Source organism: Pleurodeles waltl, chromosome 12, assembly GCF_031143425.1.
Source record: "Pleurodeles waltl isolate 20211129_DDA chromosome 12, aPleWal1.hap1.20221129, whole genome shotgun sequence".
Classification (NCBI taxonomy): Eukaryota; Metazoa; Chordata; class Amphibia; order Caudata; family Salamandridae; genus Pleurodeles; species Pleurodeles waltl.
In genome coordinates, this window is record NC_090451.1 from 544,089,201 (window position 1) to 544,112,383 (window position 23,183).

The 23,183-nt window shown below is 43.2% G+C and overlaps 1 protein-coding gene across 1 annotated transcript in view; it reads right to left on the reverse strand.

Moving 5' to 3' along the window:
- Positions 1-1,176: 1,176 nt before the first annotated feature.
- Positions 1,177-23,183, reverse strand: part of NRN1L (neuritin 1 like) — a 423,331-nt gene continuing 401,324 nt past the window's right edge. Inside the window, exon 3 of the mRNA XM_069217584.1 lies at positions 1,177-2,461. Within this exon, the coding sequence (XP_069073685.1) occupies positions 2,179-2,461 (283 nt within the window). The 3' untranslated portion in view covers positions 1,177-2,178. The remainder of the gene's footprint in view (positions 2,462-23,183) is intronic.

Genomic DNA, 23,183 nt, shown 5'->3' on the forward strand with positions numbered 1-23,183 from the left:
ATAACTAAACACTCGCTAGTGTAATAGTAGTCACGTTTACTTTGGAAATACCATTGACAAAACACCTCTTTTAACTTGTTCAGCCTTTAATAAACAGTCTCTTTTCTGATCTGAGTGGAACATTACTTACTGGTGCTTGCAAGTGGCATAGACACTTAATTATAAAGTACTTCAATGGTTACTTTGAGTGTACCTTTTTCTTATTATTACACAATTTTTTGTTCTGTATTATATTCTCGGATGCGTTCAGAGGTTGATGTGGTTCCTTACTATGTCAGGTCTATTGTCACGGGCCCCGTTAGGTAGTCCACCGTAACATCCAGAATATCCTGCTACCAGAATATCGCTGACACAATACTGAAGGCCAAAACATCAACAAGGTACGTGTGTATAGACATGTATAGGTTTACTTTACTTAACTTCACAAATATATCTTTGCAACAGATATAGTCAAGGTAGTAGATGAGTTAAGAATAGTAAATCTATACTTACCTGTATGCACTTACCTTGTCAACATTTCAGCCACAATGTTTTGGTACAGCGATGTGTCTGAAGTGAATACCTCAACACACATCCCTCAATTCACCAAGTGTAGACTTGTGCTGTAATAAGTTTTAAATCAAAATAAATAAAATTATAATTGAAGAAGGATCAATGGGGAGAGCCTAGTATACTAATGCCGTGGGAGACCCTCCTTTTGTAGACTAACTTGACTGCAGGGGTGAATAACTGCAGGGGAGTATGTGGTGGCCTTGTCACTGAAACGCTGTTTACTTCAAGGGTAGTGGGAATGTAGGCTAAATACGGTACCAGGGAGACTACCAAGACTGTGGGGCTCATTATGAACACAGCGGGAAACCCCGCTGTGTTCATGCTGGTGGTCCTTTCATAGACCGCCAGCCCCCATGAGACCCCGCCGGCCGCATAATGGACATTTTGCTGGGCTGGCAGGCAGAAACAGTGTTTCTGCCCGCCAGCCCAGCAGAATGCACGGCCGGGACATTGCTGACGGCTCCACATGGAGCCGTCAATGCCGCTGTGCGGCGGGTGCAGCGGCACCCGTCACGCAGATCAATGCCCGTAATTCAGGCAGTGACCTGGGCAACGGGGCACTGCATAGGGGCCCCTGCACTGCCCATGCACTTGCCAAGTGCATGGGCAGTGCAGGGGCCCGGAGCACCCCTTCTGCCAGCCTTTCGGAAAGCCTGGAGGAAAAAGTAATCATTATCCAGAGGGCAGCGCTGCTTGCAGCACTGCCCTGTCGGATAATGATATCCGCCATTGTTCGGCTGCTTGGCGGTGGTAGCCTGCGGGTGGCAGAGGGCTGCCTGTGGTGGCCCTCCCATGTTCATTATATTGCAGTTCAGACCGCCATGCCGGTGGCGGTATTTTCTGCTGCCGCCGGCATGGTGGTCTGAACTGCCGTGTTCATAATGAGCCCCTGTGTCTGCAGTCTCTGGGATTGCCTCAGAATCCTCTGGAATTGGGCTAGGGAGGTTGACTTTCAGCTACGTGGTGAAGAGAGAATTGCATGGGCCTATGTAACAGAGGTCACAAGTGGGAAAGTAAAGAGAGAGATGATCACAACACAAGACTGAGTATTGACTGTGAGGAATGAACATTCATTTCTAAGAATGCTATTTTGTCAGTCCGGACAGGGTCTATGGAGACAGTGAAAGCATGTGCAGGCGAGGAATAGCTGCAATATTTTAATATGCTGGGGAACGTTTCTGTTTTCTGAAAAACGCAATTATTTTCTATGCACAGTTCCCTTATAGGTAGTAAAGTATAGATTCCCTATGGTACAAATGAGCCTCTTTTAGTAGTAGAGCTCCACAGTGAGAAAATCCACATAGTTTGTGGAGGATTCATAGAAGTGCCCAGACCTAAAATCACTCTAGCAAACACCCACAGAGGTGTTTGCAGAAGGGCTCCCATGCAACAGTGTAACCATGGCCAAAGGGACAAGATAGGAAAACAGACCTATCAGATGAAAAGTGTAGTCTATGCCCTAAATGTGGCAGCTAAATTGAAATGTCTGATGTAATGCTACAAGAACTCTCCTTCAGCAAAGTCTTGTTTCCCTGCGACATAGGCCTGCCTTGTAGTAGTGAATGGCCTGTGGAGATATAACGGATGTCAACAGATTCTAGTGACTCTTTCCTTTTAGTGGACGGGCTATATAGATGACATCAGGAGCACAGCCACAGACAGCATGGTCAGGAAGCCCTCGTACTGCAGAAAGGAAGCAGAGCCCCGTAGGGTTTCCTTGTTCGTCTCAGCGCTGTCTGCCCCTCTCATGCTGTTGGATGGCCGGTTTCTGGCGCTGCACAAGTCATGCAGGTTCCCTTGGTACTGGATTTTCCGTGATTCCTGCCGGAGCGACTCCCAGATATTGGCAGCTTCTTCAGGGCAGTTGGCGAGCACCGCTGTGGCACATGTATGGAAGTCATCCCAAGACCTATAGAGGTAAACAAGGCAGAAAAGGAAAGGGTATCAATTCAGAATTTCACAACATTCCTTCCTTATTTGAAACACAAACTTCAGGTCCCAGCCCTCGTCAGGTCAGTCAGTCCACCCCATTCTTCAGCACCATCAGCATTGTACGGATTGACTCACCTTCCCTGGTGGGCTGCTACCAGCATTTTACACTGTTTGATTTTAATCTACCCATACCAACAACAGTTGCATACATTGATCACAGACCTGAATCATTCACATAGTCTGTGATTATTATGACAATTTGGTCCATATTTGATCCTCACGGATCAGTGGTGACACCCTTGCTCAAGGGGCCTGAAACATGTCTGCCCAAGTCAATTGAGCGCCCACATGCTCCAAGTGATATGGGGTTTCCAGGGCCAGTCCAACGTGAGACACACTGTGTAAGAATGACCATCTTTTACGTAGCTTACCCCCAGATCTTTGTCTTGACTTGTAGCTTGACTTTGGCAACCTAAACACTGCAATTTAACCTGTCCAAATGAACCCATTTGACAAGTCAAAACCTTCCTTTTAAATATTTATAAGTCACTCTTATGTAGGCCTTGTAGTCTGCAGGGGAGGGTGCATGATACTTATAAGTCAGACTTATAGAAATGTAATGTTAACATGTCCTTATAGTCACTAGCACCTAAACATTATTTCTCACTTTTGCAGGCCCAGAATCCTATTTAGAAAACAAGTATGGAGTAAAATCATAATGCTGTATCTCTGGGATGGGACTAGCTAGAAATAAAATTAAACAACTATTTCAATTATTAAAAATCCAATGTAATGGTGGGGTTTAATAAATATTAAGGAAAAGTAACTTTTAGAAAGTTACCTTAGGCCTATCTGAAGTTCCTGAAGGCCAAATCTGGTTTTGCTCTCCTACTTCTGCTAGCCAGTAATTAGCATTTGAACAGATGTGAAAAAAGTGCAAATTGCTTCCCAAAAGCAAACACTAGGCTGGTCGGAATGGGCAGATATGACTCCTCTGAACAAAACCGAATATGCAGGGAGCAGTTGTGAGCATTCTTTTTGATATTACAATGTCAAATCCAACCTGAATGTCAAATCCTGCTTGGCAGGTCTGATGGGTTTACATATAATACTAGGGGCACACTTGAAAGGAAGAGAAACAGAATGCCAAAGCAATTCTTGTGTTGCCACTGTCTGGTTGTGAAAGGACCTACTTCGTTCTACCTGAAGTCTGTCTCTGGGTTTATTGAGGGGACAGTGACTGTCAAGAAACTGGATTTTAGTGTTAGAGGTGGGAGGACACTAGGATTACCATGTTACACTCCCCAATCACAACCTCAGCTGCCAGAGCCCACATTTAGTTAGGTCGAAGACTTATGCCGTCTTGAAAAATACCCAAAGTAGGTAGGGTTGGTCCTGAGAATTTTATATCATGTATTAAGGTATCCCCAGGAGTCATTCCCACCCAGTAGCCCATGCGGGACATAAATGTGGCATCTCCAGACAAACATTTCAGAACACTCAATGGGGAAGATTAGAAGAGATATGAACCTGCTGTCTGTGACCTGGAAGGAGCTCTGATGGACTGGGTCTCTCTTTCTTGTACCCAAGATAAAGAATAGGATGCCAAAGGTCATAAGGCTGATATCCTGTTGAAGGTACAGGGACACAACAAGCTACGATAGGCTTTTTCCTGCAGCTGCCCATCTAACCAGTGACAACTGGACCTAGACTGAACGCTTTTGTTTTGGCCCCCTGCCTTACACTCTGTGAGTCTTCAATTACCATACTTAAGCCCTGGGTGGCTTTAGAAGTGTACTGTTATGGAGGATTCAGACTTAAAGGACTAAAGTCAGAACATAAAATCTTTGACCTGGACAAACCTGGTTGGTATATCCGATTTACGGTACATCAGGGTCAGCGTCAAATTGTGCATTGATCCTGACTACCGTGACCAGTGATTAGCATTGCCACTTTATGGTTCTTAGCACTATCCTTACATAAAACTTAAAAAATGTATATCTCTGTTTCCCTTAATTGTTTTTTTGGTCATTTTTTGTAATTTTGTTTATTAAATTGGAATCTTTATTTTTCTAGTGGGGTTTGGGATTTTTATTCTGTTGCATTTCAAGTTTCTTACTGCTTTGATACTGCAAGAATACTTTACACATTGCCCTAAGTTAAGTCTGCCTGACCTGTTCTGTAGCTACCAGGGGGTTGAGCTCAGGATAATTTAGTGGATTTAACAGTGCACCCCAACAAGGGTTTTGAATATTCCTTCAGGTGGGTAGTCATCCACCTAAAAAAATAGTCAGATTTCTTACACATCACAACGCTTACATCTCAGTAGGGAAGAGGTTAATAAAATCACATAGCCCTCGCCACACTCCAGAAAAGCAAGGAATCAACTCCCCTTAAGCTACACTACTACAGCAGGTCAATTTAGTCTATGTTTGTGTGCAGATCCTTTAATAAATCATTAAATAAAAGGAAGCTTTCAGATTATTGAATTGCTATGGCTTGGGAATACAAGGGGCATAAATGCATTCAGAATTCCAAATGTCACAAGCAGATTAATTTTGCATGAACTGGCTCCTTCAACACCCACCCCCAAGCATTTTCTCCCTGACCTAATAAAATACAGTAGTCACCATTATACAAAACGAGCCCTCGAAGAAAGGGTGCAAACCCAAGTTCTGCAACATAAAAGGTCAGATTCACAAAGCCACTGTCCCTCTTCAGTGATGTAGACTTTGCCCTTCGCAGATGTGCAACAGGGATCCAACAACCTGCAGGTTGCATCTTCATAAAAAGGCGACTCACAGCCAAGTCCTTAAAGAGTAGGAAAGCAATAGTGCATGTGCCACATACTTCCTTATTGCAGTAGCAGCCTGAAGAAGCAACTCAAATATGCATTGGTTTGTTATGACTAAAGTCTCAGTTTTGCCAAAAGAACATTGTTTGACTTGCTGAGACTATATCCCCCTTTAACCTACAGACTGAAAGGAGCTGGCTACTGCCTACATATAAGGTGCGGTAGAAGATACACAGCGAAGTCTAGTCTAGTCCTCAAAGCAATCCACACAATAAACTCCATTCAACATCACGGAATGGCCTCACTTTGCATCATTGACTGTGTCAGCCAACCAGAACTCCACATCACACAAAGGACACCGGGAGCTGCCTCATGGGTCTGTTCTACCTCAATAATAAGACTTCTCATGTAGAAGGCTCTCCAAATCAACATTAATTCATACAAATTCTAAATACCCGTCTCTAAGATCTACTGAGGCCCAATCCCGGTCTTCCACTTTCTTTCCACTCCCTCTGTAGAGACCTGTGAATTCTGCTATCAGTCACAGCATATCAAATGGAATGAAAATGAAAGTATTACTCTACCTGTGTGTGTGTGTGTGTGTGTGTGTGTGTATTTGTGTATAAATGTCTCACTAATTATGCTTCAGTCATTGACAACTCTTGTATATGTGGTTCATCCATTGTTAACCAATGGTTGACAACAGCTGTGTACCACACATCTTTTAGCATGTCCACCCCTCCATAAACAAATACACACCAGTACAAAGGCACTGGCTACCACAATCCATTTGAGTGGAGGACAGGGGCATGCTGACATCATTAGGTTTCAGTACCACCACTCATGGGGTTAAGTAAGCACATTTGTTTGAAAAACCCTTAAAGGGCCCATCCGCGGAAATGACAGAGATTTCAATGTATCCATCATAAAAAGACAAAAATGATTTCATGTACTTCAACACATACCGTACATGGACAAAGGTGTGGATACAACACTGCAGTGCCCATAACGGTCCAGTAGGGAGGAGGCAACAAGGGATTTCCTACCTTTATGAGTGATAACTGAAAACTGAAATGAAATTGAAAAAAAAAAAGAAACACTTAACCCTAACCTTGCGTGCCGCTCCGCTCCTCTATCTCCCTTGCTGCAGGCACAGGCTCCCAGCCTGCCCTGCTACCAATCCTGACGCTGCTCAGAGCAGCGTCAGGATTGGCTGAGAGTGCCCTGGGTGCTCCCAGGCAGACTGAGAGCCTGTGCAGGCTCTCTCTAGCCCGGCAACTGTGTTGCTGGGCTGGAGAGAATCTACTGCGCATGGGTGTTTGGCTGGCCCGACACGGCCAGCGAAACACACGTGCGCTTTGAGGGGGAGTACTGAACACTCCCCCTCACTGCTCATTACCCCCGTTGCCCTGTCCCTTTAAAAGAAAACGATAATAAACAAAGTTTATTATTGTTTTCTTTTAAAGATTTTGCAGCTGCCGCTACTGGCAGGAGGGAGACGCTCCTCCCTAATGGAGGAGCCGCCCATGGACTTGTATACAGTCTTTTGAAACCATTTCTGGATCACCATTTGGTGAGGGGAAAAGAAGTCTCTGTCTCCTATTTGCAATTTGGAAATGGACATGTCAGTGGCGTGTCAACGTAATCGTAGTCAGAAACCATTATTTAGTTACACCTCCCTCCTGAGTTTGGGTTGGTAACTGAATAGAAGAGTAGAGACAGTCCCTGGCACAGCAACCACATTATTAAGAGTAGTGTTGGCAGTCTCGAGGGGAGGCAGCAGTCTAGAGGACCACCTTCCCCGATGTCTTCCTAAATCAGAAATAACAAAAAAGTGATAGCTGGGATGCCTGAATTAATTTCAGGCACTGGTAATTACTATGGCCACAATTGAGTTAATCCTATGCCAACTCAGATTAGATCCAGACATGCTACTCAGCCTCGATCCTGCTCCAATTCGAACACTCCAGCTTAAACTGCTAAATCAGGTCCTCTCTGAACCAGAACACAAGGAACCAAAGACCAGTTTTGCTCTATATGGGGCTCTTCAGTCAGGTGCAGCTTGGTTTGGACTGTTGCAGAGTAGAGTATAGAGGCGTACAGAACAGAGTAGTTGGTGTAGAGTGCAGTGGCATAGAGTGCATTGGTTTTGAGTAAAGTGGTGTTGAGTGCATTAGCGTAGAGTGCAGTGGTTTAGAGTAGAGTGGCGTAGATGGCAGTGGTTTAGAGTACATTGACGTGGGGGGGCAGAGTGCAGTGGCGTAGGACGGAGTGGCACATATTAGAGTAGAGTGCAGTAGGTTGTTTCAGAGTAGACTGAGTGCAGTGTTGCAGAGTGCAGTGTTGCAGAATCGACGGTCATAGAGTGCAGTGGTATGTAGAAAAGTGGTTTAGAGTGCATTGGTGTGGAATGCAGTGGGATAGAGTTGTGCATAGTACAGGTTGTGGAGAGCAGTGTCGTAGAATACAACAGTGCAGAGCAGAATTGAGAGGTTTAGAGTGCAGTGATGTAGAGTACAATGGAGTAGAGTGCAGTGGTATAAAGCGTAGCAAAGTAAAGTATGGTGGCGTAGAGTGCAGTTGTGCAGAGTAGATTGGTAAAGAGTGCAGAGGCATTGGTTTTGAGTACAGTGGTGTAGAGTGTATTGGCGGTGAGTGGAGTGGCGCAGTGTAGGATGAGTGACATAGAGTAGAGTGGCAGGAATCAAATGGAGTGGCACTGAGTGCAGTGGCCTAGTGTAGATCGTGTCAGAGTAGAGTGGAGTGGTTCATGGGAGAGTACAGTGGTGAAGATAGAGTTGCATAGAATGTAGAGTAGATTAGAGTGGCGTAGAGGGGATTGGCATAGAGTGCACTGGCATAGAGTGTAGTGGTACACAATAGAGAGCATTGGTGTAGAGTGCAGTGGCGCAGAGTGCAGTGCGGCAGAGTAGAGTGGCTTAGAGTGGAGTTGTGCAGAGTGGAGTGGTGCAGAGTGCAATGGTGATGAGTGCAATGTTGCATAGTAATTTAGTGTGGGGTCCAATACACTGGCATATGGTAAATTAGAGTAGAGAGGCATAGAGTGAAGCAGTGTGGTGTGGTGCAGGGTAGAGTGCAGTGGCGCAGAGTGGAGTAATGCAGGGTGTATTGGTGTAGAGTGTAGTGATGTAGAATGCAGAGGTGTAGAGTGCAGACGAGTAGAGTGCAGTTTCAGAGAGATCAGTGGCAGAGAGTGCAGTGTTGCAGAGAGAGCAGTGGTGCATTGCAGACTGCTGTAGAGTGCAGTGGTGTACAGTAGAGTGGCGTAGCGTGCACTGGTGTGGCGTGCCGTGGTGCAGAGTAGAGTGCATAGAGAGCAGTACTGTAGAGCACAGTTGTGAACAGTAAAATAGAGAGGCTTAGATTGCAGTGACGTAGAATGCACTGGTGCAGAGTGTTGTGCTGTAAAGTGTTGCAGAGTAGACAATAGAGATGTAGTTTGTAGTGGTACAAAGTAGACTGGTGTAGAGTGCAGTGGGACAGAGTACAATGGTTTTGAGTAAAGTGATGTAGAGTAGGTTGGCATAGAGTGGAGTGGTGCAGAGCGGAAAGGAGTGGCGCACAGTGGAGTGACACAGAGTAGAGTGCAGTGGTGCAGAGTGAAGTGGCACTGAGTGCAGTGGCATAGAGTAGATTGTTTCAGAGTAGAGTCGAGTAGTGCATCATAGACCGTAGTGGCATAAAGAAGGGTGGCGTACAGTGCAGAGTAGATTAGAGTGGTGTAGAGTGTGCTGGCATAGAGAGGAGTGGTACAGAGTAGAGTGCCTTGGTGTAGAGTTTAGTGGCATAAGTGCAGTGTTGCAGAGTAGAGTGGAGTGGGGCAGACTGGAGTGGTGTAGACTGGAGTGGTGTAGAGTGCAGTGGTGAAGAGTGCAGTGTTGCATAGCAGAGTCGTGTGGGGGTGGAGTGCATTGTCATACAGTAGAGTGGTGTAGAGTAGAAAGGTGTACAGTGAAGTAGCACAGAGTGAAGTGGCGCAGAGCAGACTGCATCAACTTGGAGTGGCATAGTGCAGAGTGGTGCAAATGGAGTGGAGTGGGGTAAAGTGGAGTATGGATGTTGTGGCAGCACACACTGCCATTACAGACAACAAATCTTCAATTGAAATGATCATTACATTTTCACAGACGTAAAGATTTACTCATTAAAGTATACAGCACACAAATGATAATGTGTGGAAATGTCATCAATGACTGTATTGATTTGTTTTGACCGTATTAAAATATTTGTTTCCACCACACTTCAGAGTTACCAAAAGATGTGCTTCATTTGTGCTTTTTAAATCTGATATATTCTGAAATATTTGCAAAGTTCTTTTACAGATGTTTAAATTATGTTGTGTGCTAGAAACAAAATAACAGCGTACGGCCTTCCTCAAGTACAACCCCAGTAGCTAGAATGATTGTTACATAAATCCTCTCACTTTGAAGTCAGAGAAAGAAAAGTAAACACCAAGCTCCCTGGAAGACAGAGCTTGACATTTGACATCGGCCTTTGAATGCACAGCAAATGTGACAAGATAAGAACAAGATTTAAATGACTGTTTACAAAAATTCAGTACTGGTGGACTAATGCATTAAATAGGGTTTGGGAAACGGAAGGGACAAACTCAAGTTAGAAAGCCTAAAATAAATAAAGTCAGCAAACAGAAAGCAAGCAAATGTGAGCTGCAAACCACAAAGCCAATGGTAAGCAATGGGTGGGATGTATTCCCAGGAAAGTTTTCTGAAAGTCCCCAAGGTGTGCATAGCAGACCAGCTTCGCTGTCTTGTAGGCTTTGACCTAAACAGTGATGAGTGAGATGCTTGAATTATTCTCAGCTGCTGGTAATTATTCAGGCCACACCTCAGTACATTGTTTCTTTGCCCACAATGCCACCTCAATTAGACCCAGCATCATGCAAATCAACCTTGATCCTGCTCCAGTAGGAACAGCCCAGCCTGAACTACAAAGACAGGTCTTCTCTGAACTGAAACAAAAGCAACCCAAACAGGTTTCGCCCTATCTGGGGCTCTTCAGCCAGGCGCAGCATGGCTCCAGGGGCAAAGTGAAGACGGGACCCAGGTCTTGAGTTGCGTATGTTCCTGATCAAGGTGGACCTGGCCTGGCATTTTGAGCTGGACTGTTCCTATAGAGAAGGGTCAACACTGATTTGCATATTTCTGTGATATGTCCTGAGTAATTACCACTGGCTGAGATTATTTTGAGTATTTCACCCATCACTTTCTATACTTCAGTACCATGCCCTAATTATGACAGGTATGTCCAGGCATGGGTCCCATGCTCATTTTGCCAATGGAACCAAGATACACTCAAATGAAAAGTTACAATCAGGGCAAAACCGGTCTTGGGTTGCTTGTGTTCCAGTTCAGAAATGGTGCCCACTAGTAGTTCGGGCTGGACTGTTCCTATTTTAGGGGAGTCAAGACTGATTTCCATATTGGTGGGACCAAACTGAGGTAGCATGGTGTGCAAAATAACACTGGACTGGGATGCAGCCAAGAGCAATAGCCAGTGGCTGAGATTAATTCAAGCACTGCATCTATCACTTGTTTGTATATGTCAATGCAATTCTCAGATCAGAAGCATTTTTGGAAGGATTTTTTGCCCATTTAATCAATACGGGCTGCTTTAAAAAATGTTTCCTGTTTAGCAAAACAAATGCAGGGATATAGGTCTGGAAGCCCCTTGCAGGCCTCCGTACCTATATTTTCGGCCAATCACAGCATGTTGAAAAATGTAATATACTTAATTAATGTTTATTATGGAGGTTTTTTTGTGACGCCCCGTGAATGAACATTTTGACATGTGACGTCATAATCCATTGATTGCCTCACAAATTGCATTCCCAACTAGTTGATGTGCAAATTTCACGTCCCTGGTTTGCTAAGATAAATAGTACATCTGCCCCAAATTCCTAGTTGTTCAAGGTGGCAAACTTCTACGAATTTCAGAGTGTACTCACACTTATAGTCACTCTAACAAGATTGAATATTTTACCTGTCTTTAGAAAGCTGGTAAGGTTCACATTCCACATTTTCCTTCGCCACATGTCAGTTAGCCTTTCTCGACTGTATTTACTTCTTTCACCCCAAAAGGGGTAGAGCATAAAAACTCACCAGTGAGGTGAGTTCTTTGCACTTAAAAACTCTCAGTGTACAAAATCTGTTTAAACTCCCTAGCCACAGTTAATTCTGGTTAAGAACTGAAGTTTAAATGCTTCTCACGCCATAGAACCCATCAGACTGCTATCGCTTGCTACTGCAGGGGAATGCCTATTTTGAGCCAATGGGAATCACCATCACTCATTTGTGGGGACCAGCACTTATTTTTCCTTGTCAGATATTTACCGAAAGCAAGAGAGAAAAAAACACACAAAGAGGAAAGAAAGAGAAAGACAAAACCCCTCATCAAGGGATAGAGCAGGGACAAAGCAGGAACCTGCAAGAGTGAGATAAAGGGGCAGGGAATGTATGTTTGTGGATTAAAGAGGCATGAGGTGGACTCCAGACTATGCAGCTTTGGTACTAAGCGTGCTGGCATTTAATAGCACTAGTTGCATTCTTCTGAGCAGAGATTTGGGCACTGGCAATTATTATTTTACAAATTAAGCACTGATGCAGGGCATCTGATAATATGTATTTCTTCTTAAACCAATGACATTTACCTATTGTAGGGTTCGAGTGAGTAATACTTAAGCTAACCCTACTCTTATTAAGATACTGAGGGCCACATGTACGAAATTTCGGATTTGCGACCCACAAATTGCAAGTCAGAGCGATTCGCAATTTGTGAGTTGCAAAACCGAATGTAGGATGGTGTCCCTGACACCATCTGCGATTCGCAAAGGGGTCGCAAATGCCCACCTCATGAATAATCATGAGGTGGGTCGCAATTTGCGACCCCCTTGAGAATGGCGGCCCTCACAGGGATGGTGGCCTGCTGCGGACAGCAGACCACCATGTCAGTGACTGCTTTTCAATAAAGCAGTTTTTGTTTTTGTAATGCAGCCTGTTTTCCTTAAAGGAAAATGAGATGCATTACAAAAAAAAAAAAAGAAACGTTTTCGTTTCATTTTTTCAGAGCCGGCAGTGGTCTATAGGACCACTGCCGGCTCTGAAAAAATGTTTACAGTGACATTCACAACGAGTAAGGGGTCCCATGGGGACCCCTTCCCTTTTGCGAATGAGTTAGCACCCATTTGAAATGGGTGCAAACTGTGATTGGTTTGCGACCGCGTTCGCGGTCACAAAACAATCCTACATTGCACTGCGAGTCGCAATTAGGAAGGGAACAACCCTTCCTAATTGCGAGTCGCAAACCCATTTTGCGATTAGGTAACCAGGTTACCAAATCGCAAAACTGGGTTTGTGCATCGCGAAGTTCTTTTTCCACATCGCAAACAGTGAAATTTGCTGTTTGCGACGTGCAAAAAGCTACCTACATGTGGCCCTCAGAGTACAGTACCTATTATCCTATATCGAGTCTTCATTATCCATCTCCCATTAGTCCTCCATGGTCATATTGTCAGCATTAAGGAATTTTCTTTTTTTTTTTTTTTTTTTTAATATCCAAATTGTATTATTTGTTGTTGAAACTTACACACAGCATGTTCCAACATTAGCAACAATGAGTCCGCATTAAGGGATTTTAAGAAGAATGTCTCCTTCCAAATGACTGTCACCTGAGCCGTCAGCAGTAGTGATTGCTCCCACTACAGATATTGCTACCTGTTGTAGGGGGTGATTTTTGTACAGAAGAAACTGTTTTCTAGTTCTTCATTACGTCCTTATTTCAAAAAGACCTTGCTTCACAAGGTTTTGCTAGAGATTTTCCAACTTTTGCCAGCTTTTCCTTTCACTTTTCTGATACGTTGTGGCCTGCGTGACTAGCACAGGTTTAAGAAAAAGACAAATAGTTTTATTCCTGCCAGACATTATTTTCCACAGTCTGACACACTGAATGTTTTAATGGATCTGGCACACAAAAAAGGTTCAGGAGACATTTGCTGCTGAGTGCACGCTGGCGCCAAGAACCTCCATAGACGCCTTGTGTTCAGGAAGATGCCTTCATTCACACTATTTATTCATAGTGTATAACGCCAACACCTAGTGCCTAGCACATTATAAGGGAACAAATGTTACTGGGTATGTGTCCAAATTCATTATAGTACAGGCACTGGGATTGTCTTGGGCCCTCACACAGGTTTAAGTTAATGAGCATAATAAAGAGAGGAGGTGGTGTCTGTGGGCAACCAAGTTGAAAGGACGATCTGGTGATGCATGAGAGCGCAGAGACAAAAGAAAAAAGTTTCGGAGCTCACAAGGGTGGTGAAAAAGAAGGAAGTCATTTAAGGGTCACAAGGATCAAAGCTGCTGCTTTTGGCTTCTCCATTGATATCCCTGGCACAGTCCTTGATATTTCTGATCTCATGGGTCATTAAGATTGTAGAACGAACTGAAAATATACAGGGCCCGTTTCCACGTCTCCTTCCACAGAACGTCAGCATCAATTGGCAATCTGTTGAGGGGCTAAATGTAGGTCAAGGCTGTTAGGATGTCCTTGAATACCACATAACAGTCATGGACGCGTCATGGGTCCCGAAGACCCTCCTGGCCCTCAGAACTAGCAAATCTTGATAGGACCTGGAAATCCTGTTACAAAACATGGAAAAAGTATTCAGTATTTTGATTCATGGGAGCAGCACAGTACACAAAAGGAATCTAGTATGGATGATTGGTGACCTCAACTGAAGCACTGGTATAGATTGACAAAAAGAGAGCATGCATTTGGACCAAAAAAGACAAAAAAAAAAAAAAAAAGTATATGCTGGTGTTAGGCATATTGCTTTGTCTTTTCGAAATAATACTACATTTTGAAATGCATCGACCTTCCGATTACAATTTTGATTTTTGCACGTTCATGTTTGTGAATTATTTCGTATTTGTTTTGCGTACAATTGTTCCTATATTTTTGACTGCCTGGTATGATTCAACTCAATTGTACTTATTCTGTCAACAATGAAAGAATGAAGGGTTAAGACATCCCCACCAAGAATAGAATCTGCGGCTAACATACACAAACACCTTGACTTCATCCTTGAATCATTCATTAGAAGATGCACTATTATAACTTACACTTATCTAGAACATGAATATTGAGGACAAAAATATGGTGTGGCCAAAATATCGAGGTCTCAATACTGAGAACCACACTAACGAGGAGGGAAGTGCACATACATAAGAAGAGAATGTGTATATAAGCTCCTCTTTATGCTGCTTTAATATGCACCACAAGCTATTTAGATATGATAGTACAACAGATGTAATGAGTGAGCCATATATGTCCTTGCTTGTGTCAAAAAGCATGTGACATCACTTCCTGATCTGAAATCACTTCATGTGATGTTTTCAACGGCCTCGTGACTGATAAAAGAATTGCTTACCACTTCAAAAGGTCAGTCACCCATGCTCTAGAAACTTCCTAAGTTAGGCATAAATGCGTACAGAGAGATATACCATGTCATGGGTGTTACAGCTCTGAACTGGATATTTTCCTTAAGTTCTGTCAGGGTGCTAGGTGTAAGTAACTCCAGTCATTCATTACCCATGCCTGAAACGAGCTGTGGCATATATGTGGCATATATCTTCAACAGGCCTTCGATATATTGGGTAATCACAGCATGGCTAACTCAGCAGTTCTCGGCTGGCCCTGCACACAGGCTGCTCTTGCCTGTGAGCTAAGGAGGGAGTTGCAATGACGTGCCTTTCCCACTTCATTCAGATGTGACAGTACTGGAAAAAATGTGTTGTGGTGGAAAAGGCACGCAACTGTAAGATGGCCCGTAACATGGCCTCTCATTGGATGACTGCGCATCTTCTCATTCTCTAGCCATCAGTGATGGTCATGGGAGGGTCTCCCCCCAGCAGCAGACCCAGAACCACACTCTTCCACCCACAACTGACTTGCCAATAGGGGTGTGCTGATTGCACTCCTCAAAGCCAATTGTTTGTGTTGGGGTACAATAATACCTGCTCACACAACTGCATACTCTGTCAGTGCCGTGCCCTGGAACCTCCTGGACCGTGAGTGACTGCTCTTTCATTAATCATCACATCGTCTGGGCGAAAACGAATAGATCCCCAAACACCGGGGCTAACATTGTTGAACACCTTATTATGGTATGATCCCAGTGCTGCATAGGCGCAGACCTACACATATGATTATTGTGCCTGGGTTTATGATTATTGTGCCTGGGTATATAATTGCTGGACTCTGAATCTGAGGCTGCTACTGGGTATTTGAGCATGCTACAGAGAGACATTGCTGGGGTGAGCACGCAAAGCTTTATGGATGTGCAGCCTTATTTAATCTGTGCTCTCAGATCTTCCTCAGAATACCTCAATGTGAAAGCTCTGAACAGTTCTCGCAAGAATGCATGGAATGTGTTTATCGATAATTTCCCACGTATCCATAGTTTGGTTAAACAGCTGGATCACCAAACCGTGACAGTCTGCATTGACGGTTGTTTCAAGTGAGAATGCAAGGCATAATACTCATCATCGTCCCCTGTGATTGTCAGTGTGAGGAAATATCTACGGACACTGACATGAGGTTGGCAAAATACTGGAGCAGATAGTATTTTATGGTACCTTAGTAATTGGAAAGTCTCGATATCCACAGTTACCAGCAGAGGCATTGGTAGCGGAAGCTGTGTGTAGTAGGAACGGTAGGAGTCCCTTATGAGATTCAGGGACATATTTATGAGCTGTGCATCATGGTTGCACCACGCAGTGTGGTACATGTGTGACACAAACCTTTAAGTTATATTTTTTAAGCCACGCATAGCCACTTTGCATTGCTTTGAGTGGCACCAAAAATATGGAGTAAGGCAAAACAAAACAAATTGTTGTGTTGCCTTACTCTGCTCTGGAAAGGTGTTCCATGGGTGATGCATGAGTGTTGCCAGACAACTCCCTGGATTTTGACGCATTCCCAGATTTACAAGAACTTGTAAACCTGGGAATGCGACAAAACCTCACACCTTCCCAGGGGAGGCAAAACAAGGAGAAATATCTTTATTTCTCACATGGATGTCATTTGAGGGTCTCCGGGGGTCGCAACAATGGCGCAAGGGTGCCTGCGAAGGTGCTAGGCAGCCCATTGTGCACCAGCGCACGGAGAAAGGACAGAAATGTGCCAGAGGCCTTAAATTCAACACACTTCTATTGTTTTCCAGTGACACTGGGGCACAGCAAGGTGACATGCTGTACTGCACTGCGCCACTTTGCCATAAATATGGTCCTCAGCGTCAGAGCTGGGAGGGACAGCCACTTCTTCAACCACAGACGTGCAGCAGTGCCACTGACCTTCAGGAAGTACACCTTTGTTCCCATCGTTGCACCTATCTCCTTGACCCTTAAAGTCTAGGCCCAAACACAAATCTGGGGCAGTGCAAGAAAAGGAATCAAACATAACATTCAGGATCAGAATGCAAGATCAAGTGTGCGCAAGTGTGCGTACATTCATGCACTGAGTCAGCGTTATCAAAGCTAGAGTCGGTGGTATGAGGCATGCCAGTTAGGATGTCTCTTCTTAAATGGTGAAAAAGTATATGTCCCTCTGGATACAGCACTCAAGGAGAACAAATACACAAGTGTGTGTTGTAACGACATGAAACGGGAAGGGTGCAAATTAAGACCATTTAATAAACAAATTAGAACAAGCATTGGCAAAGCCAACAAGTCTTGCCTATGAGAGATCTAGTGGCTTTGTCAATTTTTTTAGCCAGATTGCACAGCAGCGCTGGCTTCAGTGCAGCATGACTGAAAGTTTAAAACAAAGTGCTATGATGCGGTCAATGCTGGCTGTGTCATACAGCTTTATTTTCTTTACTTCCAACCATGTTGCAACATGGCTAAGATACACTACAAGGCCAAAAGATTTCACATAGACATGACCTATTGGCTTTGCCTATGCTTGTTCTTCAACAGCATTTGGCCTGCAGGGACTTTTAAACCTACATATATAATTTTAAAAAATAGTCTATCTGCGTTTTGAACAAAATAATCGTCTTTAGCATCAATTTCAATTAATTGATTCTCATGCAATAAATAGTTGTAATGTGATGTGCAAGATAATAAACTGTTTTTTAGGCGATGCCTTGCTTCAACTTGAATGATTTCATTGATGAAATTACTTAATTTCTACCTGCATGAACTGAAAGAAAATAGATGATCTTGTGAGGAGAATGTGATGAAGAAGCAATACTCCAGTCTCAAAGCATGATGCTGACAGCTCAATCAACACACCGGAAATTAACCCTAGGTCATACTGGATGATGCTTTGTACACCGTCCAAAAATATGAGCAAACTGAGGCTGTCTCATTTACACAACTTAAAGAATGGAGCAAACAAACAGTTCCGAAAACACGGTTTCAACATTTGTTTTTCCTTTCCATATACATTCAGCATCATCCATCTGCTAGTTGTGAACAAACTACTAATCTATTCATGGAAACACAAAGTCTGTGGCAGCAGCGGAGTTATGATAAAGAAATGCGAGGTAAACTGTATGGTAAAGGCTTAGGTATGTTTCTGTATGGGTACCATTGAAAACATTTAAAATGTACAACATCTGTTACTTTTCAGGTGCACAAACATAATGCGGTGGACTCTTCTTTGCCTCTGCTTGTTAACACAGATGTACACAGCACCGCTAAGTAAATGTGTCTTTCCAAACAGCAACAGACCATATCACTGCTAGTGCTTCTGCCAGTATCACAATAAGACTAGCCACATAAACATTTGACTTTTTTATATTCTCATGGATAGTCATTTATCCATTCAGTAAAGTGAAATGGAAATATTCACTTATGTATCAAAACAACATCTTTTTTCTCATCATGAGCATGTGGTGATTGCTTTATCATTGGTTAGAAATATAAACAAGCAGCAATGAGGGGGTGGGGGACAGGTCAAGCAGAGAAGTGGGGGAGGGGTTGGGGGAATGGGCAAGCAACACAGATACATTAATTTTAAAAAAATCCTCTCACTTTTAAGTCAGAGAAAGAAAAGTAAACAGGCACCCTCGGAAAACAGCGTCTGACATTTTACCTTGGTCTTTAAATACACAGCAAATGTGATGAGATGAGGACAAGATTTACAGGTTTGTTTACAGAAATGCAGCTCTGAGCAAGTGAAAGCATGAGCGCTTGTGTGAAGTGCTCAAAATCAAAAAAAGTAGTTCCTGAAAAAGTTCCTAAAATGGGAGTAGTGGATGCGTAATAGTAATTGATCCATACTCTCAGGGAGGGATATACACAGGAAGAGGCATGACGCATGCATGCCATGGACAAATGGGGAGAAAGAATATGAGAGCAACGATGGAGCCAGCAATGGGAAGTCTATGAGCGGGCTGAAACCCATATATTGGATACAGCAGTCTCTTCAAGACAGCACATGTGCTGTCTACCTCAGACCTAAAAAAGCAACAGTGGATGGAGAAGAAAGGGGAATTGACAGTAAAGCTGGGGACTAGGGATTTTATTCTTAGTGTGGAAGATGGGATACTCCATCAATACATGGTGATTTGAGGATTCATGCTTCCTATCATACCCTACAGGTATGTGTTTATATGTCTTGGAAATACATGTTTCAGTCAGTAACCTACTTGTTAGGGGGTTATTTTGACACCAACAGTTCAAGATTGTCAGCAGGGTGGCACGGGTTCCATGAACATTAAGCAAGTGTTGGTGTTAGCAGCCTGAGAGTGAAAGCCCATTGACCACCTCATTACAGAGTAATTATGTTTTTCTACACCAGCCTGCGGGCCTTGGCTTGTTTTGAAGCAGTCAGAGACAGCTGCGCTGCTCCTAATTTGTAGATGCCATTGGATTTAGGTTTTAATCTCACTGGTGGTATGATACATAATCAGTAGACTCTATTTCCTTGCGGATAAAAGCAGTACGTTGATTCACAGTCGAATCATTTGTTTCTCTAAGAAATACTTCATGATTAATTGTTCTCTGCAGCAGCATGCTATGAGCCTTTAAGAAACTCGTACAAGGAAGCAAAACTCTGGATGCTCCACAAGCAAATATTTAAGTCACAGGAGAAGCAGGACATACCATGGTTAAAAAACTATGGGCCTGATTACAACTTTGGAAGAGGGTGTTAATCCGTCCCAAATGTGACGGATATCCTGCCCACCGTATTACGAGTTCCATATTGCCAGCGTAAAGACAATACAGACTTCACGAAAAAATAACGCTTCATGTACACTACTCCGCTGTACTTCTGTAGGCTCTGTACTTTGTGTGAGGGACTTATGTTTGGTTTCTGTCTATGTGCGGAACCAGATGTGTGCATCAAGGTAGCATTAAGCACTGCTGTTCATGCTGCACCTGGTCTAGGTGTGACTGAGATTTGCACTTGATGCTTCCAGTTCTTTGTGAGGGATGCCTGAACTCATTGTGCAGCTACTTTACGTCAATGACAAATTCATTGTTGTTGCCCACAATGGTCTTTTATGAGTGCGAAGGGACCTTGTAAACGTCACCATTTCTATGCTTGGCATTTTCTGTATTTGAGTTAAGCTTGAATTGGTGATGCTTTATTTTGAGAGTAGCATTACATTACTCTTGCCTGAAATGTGCAAGAGATGTTTGCTCCACTGTTGTCTGCACTGTGGCCACTCTGCTTTTAAGAAAAGCTTGCAAAGCTGCAAACCTAAAGTGTCTTTTTCATAAAAAGATTGTGTCCAGTATTCCAACAATGCTATAATGTCTCAGTGCCAGTTGCATAAACCCCCAATAAAAGCAACTTGAAACACAGCACCCACCAATGTTATTTCCATTTGAGGTATTTATGAATGTTATGGATATGACCCATTATATTGCAAAAGGGTTTTGCAGACTTTAAAAGCTTTACATCCACAACAGTGTGCCATAATCCAGTCTTCAGCGACAGTAAGTTGTATACAAGTTAAATAATTTATCTCCCATCTGGTTAGATATTTTACATATTAGTATTAGTGTCGGAAATCACACCCGACATATTTGTGTAAAGCATTCCTGCAAGATTCCTCTCCTCTAAGATATGTATAAACATAAGTACAGGTGTCCTGTCTAATGCATGAGCATGTGATATAAGCATAGGATATTGCCTCTGTCTTACTTTGAGACTGTAGCCTGTAAAACATTCACACCTTGAGGTATATATTTGATGTATGAATCCTCTGCATGAGATGTCAATGTAACATGATGTATTTTTTTACATAACCGAAAAGATAGGTTAGCTTGATAGCCCAATGTCTGATCATGTAAGATTTATTTAACTGGAGGTGTGAGCCTATAATATCTGGGTAACCAGAGGGATGTTTTTGCTTTCAGATATTTTAGCATGTGAGGTTGATGTAACTCAAGAGAAGCTTTGCTGTTAGAAGAGTTAGAACCAAATTTCGAGTTTAACAGATGGGATACTCCCTCACAAATGTGGCATATACTCAATCTGCCATATTACCAGTGCCATAAGCTACTAAGACCATGTACTAGGTCAGAAGAGATATTCAGCACGTTTGTCATGGAGTATTCCATCTACCAAAATTTAAATATGGACCTAAGTCTGTGATGTATATGTAATTTGAACTATTGTGTTGCTTTCATATATATAATGGCAGAACTGCTGTCTGTGGTTTGAGTCAGTGAGATCTGTGTAGAGTGTGGAACAGATCGTCTGTTAACAGTCTAGGCTCATACAATTTGTGTCATTTGAGAATCATGTTAGAGGCCCTATTTCAAAAGATGTCTCCAACCCCCAGGAGTTGATACCTGAGTCTTCACACTTTGCACAGGTAACCTTAGTATAGCTTTCCTGTGTGAAGCCTGTGGTAAGATGTGTGTAAAATGAGACCTAGATGAGTAGTCAAAAGCTTAAATGCATGTGATTAAATTTCTATGAACAAAGTTCATTTTTCTAAAGCCTACGACTTCTGTTCTCATCCCTTCTAACTCTAACTCAAAATGTTGTAACATGTTTGGATGTTCAAAAAATATATGCTGATAGCACAAATGATCCTGAAAAGGCTGCAGTACATCCCACAAGTTTCCTAAACGAGTGGCACTGTATTTTGAAAATATCCCTAAAATCTTTCTTTATTTTGAGTTCCGTGGTGTTCAAATCTGTCTTCTATATTTTACAGAGTAGGGCTGCGGTTCCTGTGAGCAAATTGCCTCTTGTAAATGTAGTCTGTCTTACTTACCTAGGAATCCATATGGCGAATTTAATTTTGAAGATGTGTGATCTGTATGACTGATTAAGTATAAATGGGAGTTCCAAATACATGTTGTGCCCAGGGCAACAATAGCTCTTCAGATGAAGCTGCCTCTCAACTGGCCAAAGAGTGTGTGAATGAGCTGAAAGGGTTAATAAATTAAAAGATTTTCTGAACAAGGGCCCTCAAAATATGTTTGGGCCAGGGCCCTCAAAATCCTTAACATGTTCCTGCAAGACTGCCTAGTCTTGGTTCTTCCTTTTGTTTTCTTCTTGCCACATAGGCCAGTTCCTATCGCTTTATCTCTCTGGCAGGAACGTTTCATTCCTGCTTTCTCCCTTTGTCACTGTTTTTTTCCTTTCCCTCCATTTTCTCAATTTTTTTCTTTCACTAGGCATGAGTCACAGTCTGCTGATGAAAAATAAGTCCAAGTCCCATAAATGATTGCTAGGGCCCATCACCTGCACCAATTCCACAGACTACGCACTGGATAATAAATTGCGTTTGTTGTTATTTTAGAGCAAATATCAGGAAGTTAATGTTCATTCTCCTGAGAGTGGACGGATTCAGGTCCTGCAAGGAATAGAATAACTAACGTCCAGTACAAAATTGTCAAACAACTGACAATGTAATCATTGGGATCATTAAGATCGTGGTGGGTGGTCTGTCAGCCATTTAGCTCAGCAGAAGCCATGGCTAGCCCTAGCACAAAACTACCACCGAATTTAGAGATCATTGCCAGGAAGGCAGAGATCTCTGTGCCTTCAGTGAGTCACTGCTATGGCAAAGATTTCGTTTTCTGTCAACAAATTTCTATGTAGAATTTTCTCCCTGCCCGTGGAGGTTATTGTGCAGTTCCCTTATCTGGGACTGCTATGCCTCACTTGGCAGGCCCGTACAGTTAGAATGAGTCATGGTCACTCACCCAAAATAGTGCAGGGAGAACCTCACTATTACGCAGTAGCCAAGTGATGGAAAGACCACCAGGTAAGAGGTTTACACCTGCACAGCCAGTTGAGGCATCACCAGAGTAATCTAAGCACTTTTCTCAAACTCTAAATAGAGGAGGAAAACTGGAAGTTTAGAGGGTGGGAGCACCACTGAAGTACAATTGTGCTCCATCCCCACATTACTCTAAATGATCCACCCTTTATATAGTTCCTACAAGTTTAGAAGGACTGCGTATTGGGTCGACAAGAACTTAACGATATAGAGACTTAGGCCCTCATTATGACATTGGCGGTAAATCCCACTTACCGCCACACTGACTGCCGCCAACTTACCACCGCTGTGGTGGATATCCGTTCACCAAATTATGACACACACACACCAATCTGACAGTATTCAGCCACAGACACAAATCCGCCACACCAAAGGTCAGTGATAAATTGGCGGTATCAAAACCCACACAGTTACGCCAACAGAACAACGCCCACCACATTATGACCCACAAATCACCACGGCAGACATTCAACAGCGGTAAACCATTGGCGGTACATACTGCTGCCCTCAAAATGGACACACACAAACAAAACAACACCACATTGGACAATTCAAACAACATACACCAGACACCCATACATACACCACACCCACACCACTATAAAGCAC